Source organism: Sinocyclocheilus anshuiensis, unplaced genomic scaffold, assembly GCF_001515605.1.
Source record: "Sinocyclocheilus anshuiensis isolate Anshui unplaced genomic scaffold, SAMN03320099.WGS_v1.1 scaffold850, whole genome shotgun sequence".
NCBI lineage: Eukaryota > Metazoa > Chordata > Actinopteri > Cypriniformes > Cyprinidae > Sinocyclocheilus > Sinocyclocheilus anshuiensis.
Genome location: NW_015537937.1, coordinates 917664 through 934235, shown reverse-complemented (window position 1 = coordinate 934235; position 16572 = coordinate 917664). Strand labels below are relative to the sequence as shown.

The 16572-nt window shown below is 37.8% G+C and overlaps 2 protein-coding genes across 2 annotated transcripts in view; both read left to right on the top strand.

The window, feature by feature from the left end:
- Positions 1-14829, top strand: part of kif5ba (kinesin family member 5B, a) — a 26825-nt gene extending 11996 nt beyond the window's left edge. The window contains exons 9-26 of the mRNA XM_016448826.1: positions 1423-1527; positions 4441-4586; positions 4785-4933; positions 7518-7726; positions 7913-7981; positions 8090-8296; positions 8400-8543; positions 9736-9924; positions 10058-10175; positions 10286-10341; positions 10442-10551; positions 10770-10871; positions 11106-11166; positions 11274-11345; positions 11663-11767; positions 12121-12337; positions 12447-12582; positions 13429-14829. Of these exons, the coding sequence (XP_016304312.1) occupies positions 1423-1527; positions 4441-4586; positions 4785-4933; positions 7518-7726; positions 7913-7981; positions 8090-8296; positions 8400-8543; positions 9736-9924; positions 10058-10175; positions 10286-10341; positions 10442-10551; positions 10770-10871; positions 11106-11166; positions 11274-11345; positions 11663-11767; positions 12121-12337; positions 12447-12582; positions 13429-13432 (2199 nt within the window). The 3' untranslated portion in view covers positions 13433-14829. The remainder of the gene's footprint in view (positions 1-1422; positions 1528-4440; positions 4587-4784; positions 4934-7517; positions 7727-7912; positions 7982-8089; positions 8297-8399; positions 8544-9735; positions 9925-10057; positions 10176-10285; positions 10342-10441; positions 10552-10769; positions 10872-11105; positions 11167-11273; positions 11346-11662; positions 11768-12120; positions 12338-12446; positions 12583-13428) is intronic.
- The window catches only part of LOC107659744 (dual specificity protein phosphatase 14), a 6563-nt gene continuing 4731 nt past the window's right edge, over positions 14741-16572 (top strand). Inside the window, exons 1-2 of the mRNA XM_016448779.1 lie at positions 14741-14800; positions 15248-15301. Of these exons, the coding sequence (XP_016304265.1) occupies positions 15271-15301 (31 nt within the window). The 5' untranslated portion in view covers positions 14741-14800; positions 15248-15270. The remainder of the gene's footprint in view (positions 14801-15247; positions 15302-16572) is intronic.

The following is a 16572-nucleotide window of genomic DNA, read 5'->3' as shown; positions in this document are numbered from 1 at the left end:
ATGTTAACAGGTTTTACCATGTTATTTCAACATTTCACCACTTTTTATTAATTTAAAAATTGAGAAATTCTTTCAAATTTAAATCTTGTACAAGAACTACAGCAAAAATCAGTTTGATGCATATTTTATCAATATTTTAGAAATTTAATTTGAATATTACCAGTACTGACTTCAATGGATTTCATTAAATTCCTTTGAACACGACTGCTCAAAACGGTCTAAATTTATGAAACCTACACATTCAAAACATTATTACTCTGAAATGTTTAATGTAAATGTTAAGTGTAAGTAGTGAAATGTTAAGTAATGTAAGGTCTTTCATGACACTACATATGCTGGGGTGTGAATTTGATAGGTGCTTGATATAAAATAAATGGTGCTTGAAAAAGTCCTTGAAAGTCCTTGAATCTGGTGTTCATGAAAGAGTGGGAACCCTGATGATAACGAAAACAATACCTTAAAAATGAAAAGAAGCAGGTTTTTGCGATCATTTTAAGCCGGTAAACTGGAAAGTCCAAGGATCCAGTGAGCAATTCAAACAGTAAGTTCAAAACAGCGCTAATGCAGAGAAAACACAGCCGATTTCATCAGAGATTGCGGAGAGAATAGTGACGTCCAGTCAGTAAATTATTCTTTTCAGTGTGTATTTGGCTTAAAAGTGAGTGTTATAAAAAGCTGAAGGTGTTTGCGGTGGTCAGAGTTTTAGTGATTCTGAATGGGTCTGTATAGTATATAGTAGCCTACAGTCAGGTCAAGGCAGGAACTTTAGTGGTCTTTGGCGTCTCCCTTTGGTATCACAGCTTGATTTGTGCTTATTTGTATTGAAAACGTTTATTTAATGATTGATTGATTGATTGATGGTGGTGGTGGGGGGTAGTACCGGCACTTTTCCACTTCAAGCACTGCATTTATATGAACGCATTAGTGAGAGAGTTATTGTGTGTGTGAATTCATTCTACTTGGTAGCGTCTCGCTACTAATAGTGAAACTGTGGGATTTAGGTATTAAGAGTTAGTTTCTAAGCTATATTATTGAGAAATCACAGAACAGTGTTGACAATACATTTCCACGCTACTGAATGATTCTATGCGTGTGTGATCTGTGCGTGATGTGTGAGCTACTGTCTGTAGCCTATGGTGTGTGTTACAATGCAGCAGCGCATTAGATTAGAACGGCGATTAACTTTGTGGAGTGCTTTCGGATTATGCATTTATTTGTCATTTTAACTGTTTGGAAACGGAGCGTAAATGTGGACTTCAAATATTTCTTATCATGTTGCACCCTCTATAGGATCAGCAACTAGTCGACGTCAAGCTTAAAGTGCCATGGCAGAGCATTAAAGTCGATTAGTCGTTGCAACCCCTATCTTGTAGTGCAGTAAAACATGAGTTGAGTGTGTTAAACTCTTGTGTTCTTTCACAGGTCAGTAAAACAGGAGCTGAAGGCGCTGTGCTGGATGAAGCCAAAAACATCAACAAGTCTCTGTCATCTCTGGGCAACGTGATATCGGCCTTAGCCGAGGGCTCGGATTGATTGTGTGTTACAGGAGGAGCTGAATGACGCTGTGGGCTTCTCCAGGGTTATCAGAGCCATCTCTAAATCTGTGAGTCTCTCTCTCACACACACACACACACACACACACACACATACATATGCTCACAGGCTTTAGATCAGTTCTGTACACTCTTTTGTTTTGTAGCGTTTAGGTCCTGGAGCTGTGACGCTAGTTAAAGTGTGACAAACATGCAAAAAAATAAGAAATCAGGAAGGGGGCCAACACTTTTTCACACCACTGTATATATATAATTGAATACAATTTAAGATAATTTAATATAATATAGTATAATTAGTGAATTTTCAGTTTTGGCTGAAACTGGAGGGCAGAAACCATTGGCCGAAATGGTAATGCTTAACTATAGAGGTTGACTGATATGGGTTTTTCTCTGGCCAATGCCGATATTTAGAAATCAGGGCAGCCGATGACCGATATATGATACAAAACAGTTCTGAAGCATGCTTTTTGTTTGTTTGTTGACAGACACCAGTGTTTCCCACAGACTTGCAAATGCAAATTCATTCTCTGCCAGCAAGAGGCACTTTTGGAGCGGGAGAAATATAGTGGTGTCCCTGGTAACAGCTGTAATCAAATAAGCGCTGTGCTCACAAATGCTACTTTATCAGGCATTACAGGAAAAACTAAATGAAAATGACATCGAAGCTTTTCTGAAGACGGTCGGTTCTTTTCAAAGATACATTCATATAAAAAACACCCGTGCCGCATTTTGATTTTGAAACGCGCAGTGCTCATGTTTATTCAACGAAGTGTAAGCCTTTTGGAAAATCTATTTGTGGCTGTCAGTTTTAATATTGTGACGGGCCGCCACAAATAAATCAATGTATGGTAAACACACTGCTATAAGTCAAATGGCCATAATCTAAGTGATAACAAAAATAAAAGAATTCACTCATATTACACAGCCTGCTGCTCATAACTGCTGGTCATGATGACGTGGAGGCTATGTCGAACCCACAGACACATTTAATGAGGAAAGTTAGAGTGCACGTTTTAGCCAGAAGTTTCGTCTGAATTGCACATATTTCTACTTTCCCATGCAAATGACTTGTTGCACTTATGATAAGCATGGTCGGCATCAATTCTAGTAGGGTACAACGTAATTAATCCAATGCAATCCAACACGCATCCAATGCTGTGTTTTCACTGTGAAGTGTCTGTTGCATGCACACAATGTGGATAAGCTACAATAGATAAACATATCAGCTGTGTGGGCACTAGGGCTGGGTTAAAAATATTAAACTTCGCTAAACATTTGTAGCATGCCTCCCATCCAATAATCGCAATGTGCTTTGGTACTTTTGATTTGATACAAATTCTGTCAATGTTATAACAAAATTGAAACATTAAAACGGTGAATTTTGACTTTTTAATGTGGCACAACAAATCACTGCCTCAATTGAAGCAGCAGCGTGCACCATATTTCACATTCAAAAATCAATTAATTAATTTTTTCGCTTTATTTATTAATTTTTTTTCTATGCAGATGCACTCCCCAATAAAATCATCCCACTAACTATGGTTCATTCTTTCTAAATATAGCTATTTAAAAAGGGGTCATGAACTGCCTTTTTTTGTTATTTTGTACTGTTCTCTGAGGTCCACTTATAATGTTATTAAGATTTTTGCATCAAAAAAACATCATAATTTAGAAGTAATAGGATATTTTCTATAGGCTATTTTGACCCCCCTCATTGGAACGCTCTGTTTGAATAGGTGTGCGGATTGTAGACTCAGAAGTAAACGCCCACTGCTATGATTGGCTAACAGTTGTGTGTATGTTTGACAGCCTACATCCTTCACAGATGGACGCATACTCCATACATATCAAACAATCTGTAATAACAGACAAAGCAATAGTGACCACGTAATAAAAACACTTGTGTGGTGAGACATTACTGTCGGATCCAATATATTCGGCACAGCATCGTCTTTTAGTTTCAGTCTTTCTGAAAATCCCGCGTCGAATTGTTCCTTGTTTGTAAACGAATCCGTGGTAAAATGAAGTGAACAAAGGACCAAGTTCTTAATGACGCGGTCTGGAATTTCATTAAAAATAAAGTTCATCCACTCTTTCCTAATGTTGGGATCAGAAGGAAGGCAATGCAAAGACTGTTTTTCCACAACTTGGCACTGAACAGCATCTTGTTGTCTTCGAAGCATATTTAGCGTTTGATTTCTTCGTAGACCTGCGTTCGCCCCTCTTGTTATTTACTCTACATGCGCAAATTGGTGGGCGGGGCTGAACAGGCAGTGATGTAGAAGCAGGCGTTGCTCTTCTTCAGCGGAGGCAGTGTTTAGCCACACTATTACATCATAGAGTGGCACATTCCACAAGGTGCCGTTTTGGCAGACTGGCTTCAATATAAGCTGTTTTTAGACTACCGAGAGAGTTTTGAGTTCTGAAACTTACAGGATGTTTTTATAGTACAGTGACCTCTTATATGTGAAAAGATCAAGGGAATTTTGGTTTCTCAGTTCATGACCCCTTTAAGTAATCTGGTGAAAATTCCAGTACTTTCCTACACAATGTCAGTTTTGTCCAGTATTGTGCACCCTGTAGTTTTCACTGTTTGGACATGATGGGCAGCAAACTGTACCGTACTGATAGTACACAACAGTCCTTGTGTTCTCCTCGTTGGCAGGACAGTTTTGCACATGGGCTTCTCGAAACACCTTTGGGTAAAGATTTGAACAAATTAATTTTTTTATTTCCCTCAGTTGTGGTCATTGAACTTTATTAACATTTACTTCATAATGGAATTCATTATATATTTAAATCTGTTTTATTAATATTTGATATCATTTGATCTAATTTGATCAAATAAATAAATAAATGTGAAAATAAATCTCTATTTCTTTCTCAGGCGTACGTTCCATACAGAGACAGTAAAATGACAAGGATCTTGCAGGATTCTCTGGGTGGAAACTGCAGGACCACCATCGTCATCTGCTGTTCTCCTTCCTCATATAACGAGGCCGAGTCCAAATCCACCCTTATGTTCGGACAGAGGTGAGCAGACACATTCATGCTTTTTTTTTTTTAGCTCTGTCACTTTGTCTGTTCTCACCATTTATAGTAAAGGTGTCACTGGTCTCACTTGTTTGTTATGCATTTATGCAAGAATAATTACAACTCTATATATTTATACAAAGATTGTGTGAAGAGAAAGACACCAGTTTACAGCTGTGATTGGGTTTGTGTTTGCAGAGCCAAGACTATTAAGAACACAGTGATTTTGAATGTAGAGCTGACAGCAGAGCAATGGAAGAAGAAATATGAGAGAGAGAAGGAACGAAACAAGAGCCTTCGAAACACCATCACATGGCTGGAGAACGAACTCAACCGCTGGAGAAATGGTCAGATCCCTATTTTGATTATTATGTGTATATTATTATTATTATTAGGGCCCGAGCACCGCGGTGCGAGGACCCTCTTGGAATTGCTCCGTTTATTATTATTATTCTTCTTCTCCAAAGTGAATCGCTTTTTTGAGGGCCTAAACATTCTCCAAAACTCATGAAACTTTGCACACGCATCAGAACTGGCGAAAATTTACATCTGATATGGGTTTCAGAAGTGGATGTGGCAAAACGGCTCGATAGCGCCACCTGTAAAATTACAACGGAGTGCACCTCGAGCTACGTTTTACGTACATGTACGAAAATCGGTACACGTGCGTAACACACCATTACCTACAAAAAAGTCTCTTGGTACAAAATCCAAACCCCAACAGGATGCACGTTATTTTGAATTTACTGTACAATTTTTGTGCAGTTTTTGACATTTCCAGGCCTCGTACTTTGACGAACTCCTCCTACAGTTTTATTCGGATCATCTTCAAATTTGGTGAGGGTCATCATAAGGCCTTTGTGACGTTAAATTGCGAAGATCTTGAGTTTTCGTCAAGGGGCGTGTCCCTGGCGGCCTGACAAAGTTTGATGTTTCGCCATAAAACAGGAAGTTGCTATAACTCAGGCAAGCAATGTCCGATCTGCCCCAAACTTCACACGTTTGATAGGTGTTATGTCCTGAACAAATACCCATGCCCAAATTCAGTTGTACTCATAGCGCCACCTGCTGGCAACAGGAAGTGTCATGGTTAACACTGTTATGGACTCCTAGGAATTTGAGTTCTGAAACTTACAGGATGTTTTTATAGTACAGTGACCTCTTATATGTGAAAAGATCAAGGGAATTTTGGTTTCTCAGTTCATGACCCCTTTAAGTAATCTGGTGAAAATTCCAGTACTTTCCTACACAATGTCAGTTTTGTCCAGTATTGTGCACCCTGTAGTTTTCACTGTTTGGACATGATGGGCAGCAAACTGTACCGTACTGATAGTACACAACAGTCCTTGTGTTCTCCTCGTTGGCAGGACAGTTTTGCACATGGGCTTCTCGAAACACCTTTGGGTAAAGATTTGAACAAATTAATTTTTTTATTTCCCTCAGTTGTGGTCATTGAACTTTATTAACATTTACTTCATAATGGAATTCATTATATATTTAAATCTGTTTTATTAATATTTGATATCATTTGATCTAATTTGATCAAATAAATAAATAAATGTGAAAATAAATCTCTATTTCTTTCTCAGGCGTACGTTCCATACAGAGACAGTAAAATGACAAGGATCTTGCAGGATTCTCTGGGTGTAAACTGCAGGACCACCATCGTCATCTGCTGTTCTCCTTCCTCATATAACGAGGCCGAGTCCAAATCCACCCTTATGTTCGGACAGAGGTGAGCAGACACATTCATGCTTTTTTTTTTTTAGCTCTGTCACTTTGTCTGTTCTCACCATTTATAGTAAAGGTGTCACTGGTCTCACTTGTTTGTTATGCATTTATGCAAGAATAATTACAACTCTATATATTTATACAAAGATTGTGTGAAGAGAAAGACACCAGTTTACAGCTGTGATTGGGTTTGTGTTTGCAGAGCCAAGACTATTAAGAACACAGTGATTTTGAATGTAGAGCTGACAGCAGAGCAATGGAAGAAGAAATATGAGAGAGAGAAGGAACGAAACAAGAGCCTTCGAAACACCATCACATGGCTGGAGAACGAACTCAACCGCTGGAGAAATGGTCAGATCCCTATTTTGATTATTATGTGTATATTATTATTATTATTAGGGCCCGAGCACCGCGGTGCGAGGGTTCAATAAAAGTCCTGGCCTGAACACATCTGAAGGCCAATATTCCATTATAATCATAGCGCCACCTGCTGGCAACAGGAAATGGCTTGTTTCACACTAACTTAAACATGCTATGTCCGATCTGCACCAAACGTCACATATTTGGAAAGAGTCATGGCCTGAAGACATCTAAAGGCCAATATTCAGTTATAATCATAGCGCCACCTGTTGGCAATAGGACACGTCATGCTTTATACTAACTCAAACATACCATGTTCAATCTGCACCAAATTTCATATGTTTGATAAAAGTGCTGGACTGAAGAAATCTACATGCCAAAATCCAGTTATAGTTATAGCGCCACCAGCTGGCAGCAGGAAGATTGGCACATATAAATGACTTTGACGTATTCCTCCTATATTTACCACTTTAAATGCATAATGCTCGCCGTTCGCTGTTTTACTAAAGCCACCCCATGGCGGTGAGCCCGGGTGCGAGGGCCCGTTCATCGCTGCTTGCAGCTTTAATTATTATTATATTTTTTACATATATGATACAGTTTTGTCCTTAATGTATTCAAAACTTTGCAGTGCTGTCCTTTGCAGTGCTGTTGTTTGCAGTGCTGTCTGAAACCACTTGTGAAATGCTTCTGTTCTGCATTTTTGTATCTAAAGTGATTGATATGATTCATTGTACATTTCTTTAACATTTTTCAAAGTCCTAAAATATTTTATTTAGGTTTAAACTTTTAAAAGTACACGTTTGCATTTCCTCAGAGTTCTCTGTTTGTTTCCCGCAGGTGAAACGGTGCCTGCAGAGGAGCAATTTGATAAGGAGAAGATTAATGCTGAAGTGTTGGCACTGGATAACACAACTAATAATGATAAATTTGCATCCACACCAAGCATGCCGCCCATGCCAGGGATGCTCGGGGCCCGACTCGGCGATGTTGAGAAAGAAAAATGTGAGGTTGAACTCGTCAAACTTTACAAGCAGCTTGATGACAAGGTACACATACTCATGCACTCACAATTTCTTTAATAAATATATATGAATCTACAAAATTTCCTCAAAAACCCCCTAGTTGCTACAGTCATGGTTAGAAGAATAAAAGCATGATGACTTTTCCTAAAGAATATGATTGACCTTGAATGAGAGCTTGATTTTTGTGTTTTGCATCTCATCTCTCTATAGGATGAAGAGATTAATCAGCAGTCTCAGCTGGTGGAGAAGCTCAAGCAGCAGATGTTGGACCAGGAAGAGGTTAGTGAACTCTCATGTGCACATGTGAAATTGGCGTAAAAGACTATTAACAAGTAGGCTAAACATTGTATATTCATGCTTGTGTATGTTTTTGCATATGTTTTGCAGTTGCTGGCCTCGTCAAGAAGAGACCATGATAACCTGCAGGCAGAGCTGACACGTTTACAGCTGGAGAACGAGGCATCTAAAGAGGAGGTGAAGGAGGTGCTGCAGGCCCTGGAGGAGCTCGCTGTCAACTACGACCAGAAAAGTCAGGAGGTGGAGGACAAAACCAAGGAGTTTGAAGCCCTTAGCGAAGAACTTGGTCAGAAATCTGTAAGTGCCAGAAGGGCTAATTATATATCAGTCTTTTACCTACACTCAGTCTGCTATGACAAGAATGACAATAAACTTGACTTTAAAACATTCTCTGTTCCAGAGTACTCTGGCATCTATAGACTCAGAGCTGCAGAAACTGAAAGAAATGGCCAATCACCAGAAGAAGAGGGTAACTGAGATGATGTCATCACTGCTCAAAGATCTGACTGAGATTGGCATTGCAGTGGGCAACAATGACATCAAGGTGAGTGACATACATATAGGTTTTTTAAGGTGAAGGTGAAGTGTGTATGTTCTGCCAAAACTAGAATCACCAGCCTATGAATGGCTTATTGTAGTTGTTAAACCAAGTATCTGTATCTATAAAGTGTTTATACAAATGTATTAATAGATTTTAACAAACGATTATACACTTCACCTTTTATTGCTTATTTAGCACCTTTAGTAGCTTTAATAACCATAACTAGTTGATTTGTGGATGAAACTTAAATGTTAAGTCAAAACAGAAAAAAGAAAAAAAGAAAAAAAAACAGTCAAAATGGAAAAATAAACAGTTAAAACTGAGTGATACTGAGGAATCTCTCTCTCTGCAGCAGCATGAGGGCAGTGGTCTTATAGTATGTTTTTGCATATGTTTTGCAGTTGCTGGCCTCGTCAAGAAGAGACCATGATAACCTGCAGGCAGAGCTGACACGTTTACAGCTGGAGAACGAGGCATCTAAAGAGGAGGTGAAGGAGGTGCTGCAGGCCCTGGAGGAGCTCGCTGTCAACTACGACCAGAAAAGTCAGGAGGTGGAGGACAAAACCAAGGAGTTTGAAGCCCTTAGCGAAGAACTTGGTCAGAAATCTGTAAGTGCCAGAAGGGCTAATTATATATCAGTCTTTTACCTACACTCAGTCTGCTATGACAAGAATGACAATAAACTTGACTTTAAAACATTCTCTGTTCCAGAGTACTCTGGCATCTATAGACTCAGAGCTGCAGAAACTGAAAGAAATGGCCAATCACCAGAAGAAGAGGGTAACTGAGATGATGTCATCACTGCTCAAAGATCTGACTGAGATTGGCATTGCAGTGGGCAACAATGACATCAAGGTGAGTGACATACATATAGGTTTTTTAAGGTGAAGGTGAAGTGTGTATGTTCTGCCAAAACTAGAATCACCAGCCTATGAATGGCTTATTGTAGTTGTTAAACCAAGTATCTGTATCTATAAAGTGTTTATACAAATGTATTAATAGATTTTAACAAACGATTATACACTTCACCTTTTATTGCTTATTTAGCACCTTTAGTAGCTTTAATAACCATAACTAGTTGATTTGTGGATGAAACTTAAATGTTAAGTCAAAACAGAAAAAATAAAAAAAAAAGTCAAAATGGAAAAATAAACAGTTAAAACTGAGTGATACTGAGGAATCTCTCTCTCTGCAGCAGCATGAGGGCAGTGGTCTTATAGATGAAGAGTTCACTGTAGCCAGACTCTACATCAGTAAGATGAAGTCAGAAGTCAAATCGATGGTCAAACGTTGCAAGCAGTTGGAAAACACTCAGTCTGAGAGCAACAAAACGATGGATGAAACTGATAAGGAGCTTGCAGCATGCCAGTTACGCATCTCCCAGGTACGGTTTTACACTCTTGCCTCCTAAAACTCAGTTATTCCTTACATGGCAAACCCTGCACTATAATCTACTGAATCATAATGATAAGAATAAATAAATATTTGATATTAACAAATGAATGTTTGTTTTGCAGCATGAGGCGAAAATTAAATCTCTGACGGAGTATCTGCAGAATGTAGAGCACAAGAAGAGACAGCTGGAGGAGGATGTGGACTCTCTCAATGAGGAGCTGGTCAAAATCAGTGCACAGGGTACACACAGGATCATATTCAAAAACAGATTATGCATGCGCATACGCTATTTCAAAATAATACAGTAGTTGTTTCTGCTTCCAATGTTTGGTTTGTGTTTGTGGCAACAGAGAAGGTTCATGCAATGGAGAAAGAGAGTGAGATTCAGAGTGCCAATGAGGTGAAGGTAAGAAATGTGTACACGCGCACACACACATACAAATGGGCTTGTTCAATGTGGATGTGTTTTTTTTTTTTTTTATACGAGTGCATGTTTTTGTGTTTAGGAGGCGGTTGAGAAGCAGATCCAGAGTCACAGGGAAGCCCATCAGAAACAGATCAGCAGCCTGAGAGACGAACTAGAAACCAAAGAGAAACTGATTACAGATCTACAAGAGTATGATACACACATTTCAGTTGACAAAGCAATTTCAGTCAGAAACTGAACTGGTAAAGTGTGTGGAAATATACTGACTGATTTCCAGAAGTACAACACAGTCATAACTCATCTATAACATCACATCAAAGTTAAACTTCAGACTTGCAGCTCTTGATTCACAGCAGTATTATTAATAATACACCAATAGCTAATAAATTCTCTCCTTCTCTCTCTAGCCTGAATCAGAAGATCTTGTTGGAGCAGGAGCGTTTGAGGGTAGAACATGAAAAACTCAAATCCAATGACCAGGAGAAGAGCCGCAAACTACACGAGCTCACGTATGTAATGCACAGTCAGTTCTATTCATCTCCCTTATTGTAGCAGTCGAACTGCTTGAACCGTTTATGAATCTCTTTATGAAACCCAAATTTCCCTGGTTTCGGTTATACATCAAAAAAAAGCAGAGCAATTTTGCATGAGGCATAAATACACACCTGCATATTAAATGTATAATAAATTACAAATGTCTCTAGTGATGAGCTTGTTTTAATGGATTTGTGTGCACATTACAGTATGATGCAGGACCGCAGAGAACAGGCCAGACAGGATCTGAAAGGCTTGGAGGAGACTGTGGTGAGTGCAATTCCTCATGTCAGCCCAACGGGGCAACTAAAGATGACAGTTTTATTCACATCATGTAGTGTGTATTTTCAAATAACGTTATTTTTCAACTATTTAAGGCCAAAGAGCTGCAGACTCTGCACAACCTCAGGAAACTGTTTGTTCAGGATCTAGCGACTCGTGTAAAAAAGGTAGGAGTTAATCTGTCGCGCATCTTCCTTTAGTTTTCATATCTATTCGTATCTAGTCTGTTTTGAAAGTAAACCTATGTCAATGTAAATCCATATGCAGAGTTTCTTTCCAATTAGTCAACTTGGTGGGTATTTAATTGAAGGGTTTTTGTTTTTTGTCTGTGTGTAGAGTGCTGAGATGGACTCTGATGAAACTGGTGGCAGTGCTGCTCAGAAACAGAAGATCTCTAATGTAAATCCATATGCAGAGTTTCTTTCCAATTAGTCAACTTGGTGGGTATTTAATTGAAGGGTTTTTGTTTTTTGTCTGTGTGTAGAGTGCAGAGATGGACTCTGATGAAACTGGTGGCAGTGCTGCTCAGAAGCAGAAGATCTCTTTCCTGGAAAACAATCTAGAACAACTCACCAAGGTCCACAAACAGGTAAATCCAAACCAAAAAAAGTCCTCTTAATATGATTCACACATGTTAGTAAATATTTTTTACTTGTTCAAAATCAAAATGTACAAACTCTTAATCTAAATAATTCCTTTTATTTTGCTTATGTTTGTCTAACATTTTTCCTCTTACTCTATATTGCCAGTTTTATTAGCATGACAGATGTTTTTAGATTCATATTGCCAAAGCATTTTCATGGAAATAAAACTGCAAACAACATGCATAAATTATTAAAAGATAAACAATTACACAATACTTTGTAATCAACAAAAACAACAGAAGTGATTGAAGTATACATTTCTCTCTTTTAATCACTGGTGTTTTTCTGTCTTCTTTAGCTGGTGCGTGATAATGCTGACCTGCGCTGTGAGCTTCCTAAACTGGAGAAGCGTCTGCGGGCGACGGCGGAGCGTGTGAAGGCTCTAGAGTCAGCACTCAAAGAGGCCAAAGAGAACGCGGCCCGTGACCGCAAGCGCTACCAGACAGAGGTGGACCGCATCAAAGAGGCCGTGAGAGCCAAAAACATGGCCCGCAGAGGACACTCCGCACAGATAGGTGACTGAACGCTTATACAAGCTCAGGCACCTTGATTAAAATTAACGCAACAGAAAAAAAGAGTCCATGATCTTTTCTCTCATGATTTGCTTGTATTTTCTGGTTGTAGCTAAACCCATCAGGCCTGGACAGCAGCCCGTAGCTTCTCCTACACACCCCAGCATGGTGCGTGGAGGTGGCGGCGTACTCTACCAGAACAGCCAACCTATGCCTATCAGAGGAGGTGGCGCTAAACAAGACAAGAGGTTTGTACAGTTTTTAAGAAAGAATCTGTGGCTTTTGTTTGAAGAAAGACCATAATGGCACATAGGCCTGGGCGATAAAACGGTATCGATATTTATCGACGGTACACCTTCTTCGATAACAATGTAAAAAAATGTTAGACAGTGCACGATATAGGAACGTGCTATGAGTGACGCAGACAGCACACACAAACATGAGTGCTGTGCCTGCCTGTGATGAGGAGATTGTGAATAAAAAAAAAGAATATTAGTCGAATTTAAAATAAACATTTGCATTTGAATGCAAAAATGGTACAATCGAATGTTAGGTGTGTGTCAGGGAGCGTCATCAGCGGAGCGCGAGATGCGGTGATGATGATGATGTAAGTGACGTTGTAGGTTAATGTTTTGTTAGTCTAGCCCACGAGACTTTAACCTATTTAATCTGCATATAAAACATTAGAAATTAAATATTTGTTTAATTTTAATTTTGTGTTTGACTATTAAAACAACAAAAAAAAATTTGTTTGTCTCAATAAATTGAGTTAATTTAAAAATAAAGTGGTTAAATGTAAAAAAAAATGTATATTGCTCTTTGTTTTAAAATGTCAATAATTATCGATACCGAACGATATGAAACATTATATCGTTGATAAAGTTTTTTAGCAATATCGCCCAGCCCTAATGGCACAATTGAGTACCCACTTCTAGTGTAACAGCGTAGTTTTTGGAACATTTTGTTCATTTACTTCAGTGTCTAATAATAATAATCATGGGCTCCCCTCATGGGAGTATAAAATCCTTGGGTTTGTTAAGCACAACTTTATTGGATCCAGCATTCTCACTGCCAATTCTTCTTGTCTCGTTTAGCTGAAGATGAGTTTTCTTCCTCACTACCGAAGCTGCAAGAAGTCGTCATGGAGATCTGCCATTCCATTAACATAAGCCCTCCTGCTGTTGCACATGGGAGGACGTCCGAATCGAAATATTCATGGCTGTACAGTTCCACTCCCCATCTTTTTTTTCCCTCCAAAGCAAATTATTTTATGAATATTGCACTCTCACACAATGCACCAAACATGATATAAAAGGTAAATCAAGAAATAAATGTAAGCAAAGTGAACAATTTACACAGAAGCCAGTGCAATCAGCTCTAATCAGTCTTCAGCTGCTCTCTGCTCAGATATTCCTCTGTGAAAGTACTCTGAACAGATTCAGATCAGAAACCAGATTGGTTTTACTTTTTGTGGTAACTAATAAAGGTGGAAAAGATTGTAGACATGAGTAACCGGGCCTTACACAGCAGGCTAATGCTGGAAGCATTTCAATTTAAACTTGCGGTTGCAAAGGCTAATGGTTAGATTTTGTTGATGTTGTTTTTTAGCCAAACAACTGAATGTTGTCCTGTTCTGCTTTTCACAGATCACATCTTGCATATCCAAGTTCTTATTTTAACAGTCATAAACATCTGTATTTAAGATAGCTGTGTGTATTATTCTTACTTTTTCTGCATGTATCCTCACTAATACGTCACTTTGTATTTGGACTTGTATGTCTAAGTGGTCAGCTGACATCTGTAGAAGTCCTCAGGTGACGTTGTTGCTTTCTTGCTCTGCCACTGTTACTGATCAGCCAATCAGTTTAGCAGAATGATGTGGGCGGGCTTATGTTTCATACACTAAGAATTTGCATCTCCTTGAGGACATTGCAGACATTTGTTGTTTAGTTTGAATTCAAGCTAGAATTCTCCTTTTTGTGGAGCAGGACATAATTCCTAATCTGTGTCGTTATTACTCAAGATAGCCTTAAATATTTTTGTTTACACTTAACACTCCTGATATTGTTAAAGAAATGCTTATGAATTGTGAATTACAGGACAGGACAACCTTCTGTATCATTTTCAACTGTATTGCTTTCTGGGTGTTTTGTACCTATAAGCGTCGTCATAAGGGCCATTAAGAGCGCGGTTGTGTTATTAGCCCTAAATTCTTCCCTTTTCAGTGCATGAAGGATAATTGATTGACGTTCATGGGGAATGCCACACATTTAATTAAACTTAAAATAATAACATTTTTTTATTACTGTGTAATAGAAACTCCATGACTTGTTGACAGAGTTCCACCAATGGACAAAGGCGCTGGATCATTCCAAGTGTACAAGGTGTTTTTGGAAGATTCTGGTTGAAGGAAAAGAGTGAGAGGGGATGAAATTACTGATGACACTTTTTCTGGATGAACTGCATGTATGTGTGATTAAAACAATATTCTGAAATATCTCTTTTTTTTCTTTTGCTAACTTTGACTTACTGATTTGGCATTTTGATTGCATCATGCCTACAACAGTGATCACGCTCTTAAATGATGAAACTTACTTTTTTGCCATTCACTCAGATTTGTATCTGCCATTTTTATTCTTTCACTTAAAATATAAAACAACATGTATGTGAACAATTGCATTGTCTCTGTCCCTGACAGTGTAAGTGAACTTGGATGGCCTTTATTTAAAAAAAAAAAAAAAAAGGTCAAGTAAAATTTAAAGGTTAAAAAAAGCTACCGGTTATTTTTATTATTTTTTTTTTGCTCTCTGACTATTTTGGAGTATGGCAGAATAATTGCATTCAATTGCAATAATTTAATTAAAAAAAATATATATATATAATTGTTTTTGTTTTTTTAACATTTATTTAAAGTCACAGAAGAGGAGCAGCCCCAGATGCCCAATATCAAACCGCACAGTAAATCCGGTGCGTAATCCAAAAAAATATGAAGCCGGCAGAAATTAAAATCCGCACACGGTTGTATGCAGAGTTTACACCTCAAAAAATATTTTACTCAATGCTTCATCAGAGGCCGTAAAAAAACAAGTGCAAAGTGTGTACAAAGGTGCAAAGCGTCACATTCCATATCGGACTTGGATTTTACTGTAATAGAACATATAGCCTACCACAGATTTGAAGGGGTCGTGACATGGAACGCCGCCTTTTACAAAGAGAATGCAAATTGATTCTTGATTCGAGATCATTATATATCCCCTTGGTATGAATGAGGAATTGGTTTTTAATTTTTTTTTTTTTTTGCATCTTGCATTAATGATGTTTTTTTTTTGTATTGAAGATTTTTTGCATTAAGGAGTTTTTACCATTAATATGTATTAGAATTTCTTAAGGTAAATTGGATAGTGTATGGTGCTTTTTTGTGCTGCGCGCATATTATGATGTCCATGGTGAATATTGATGTTTTAATGTGTGCAGGTGTGCACTAATCAATGTGGCACTGAGGAAGAGCTTTGTCTCGAAAACGTTTTGCACCTTTGTACACCTTTTGCACTTGTTTTTTTACGGCCTCTGATGAAGCATTGAATTGATTTTTTGAGGAGGTGCAGCCCTGGAACCGTGTGCGGATTTTAATTTCTGCTTGTTATTACATTTATTTAACATTTATTTTTATTCTATAGTTTATATTTAGTTAGTTATGTAGTTATTTTTATTTATTTTAACCTCTTGAGACCCGGCAAAACATTTTAGGAAAAAAATAGTATTTTTTCATGTCATTACATTGTTCAGAGCATTCAAAAAAATTTACAAAAATAAAAATGATATTTCATTCATAAGTTATGCTACGTCCTTGGTAGAGGACATCGGGACTCAATTTTTTAAAAATAAAATAAAATAAAAAGACGTGAATGAAAATGCAATTGTTTTTTTTTTCTCTAAATCACAAATACATTTTTAGTTTTCAGGATTTTTTTTTACCAAACTTTGTATAAAGATAATTCTCAACTATGTTATAACAGAATGATTTGATATACCATTTTGCTTTATGCAAAATGTGTGTAAAATGGCCATAAACAGGTTTTCTCATTATATAATGTATCTATAAACTAAATCTAATTTGCATATTAATGTGTTTTTGGGGCAACATGTAGCCTAAAAAGAAGTGTAATAATGGGAGTAATAATTGGCAAGATTTTCATAATAATATATAATATTTAATAGGAATATTGAAATATAATTTC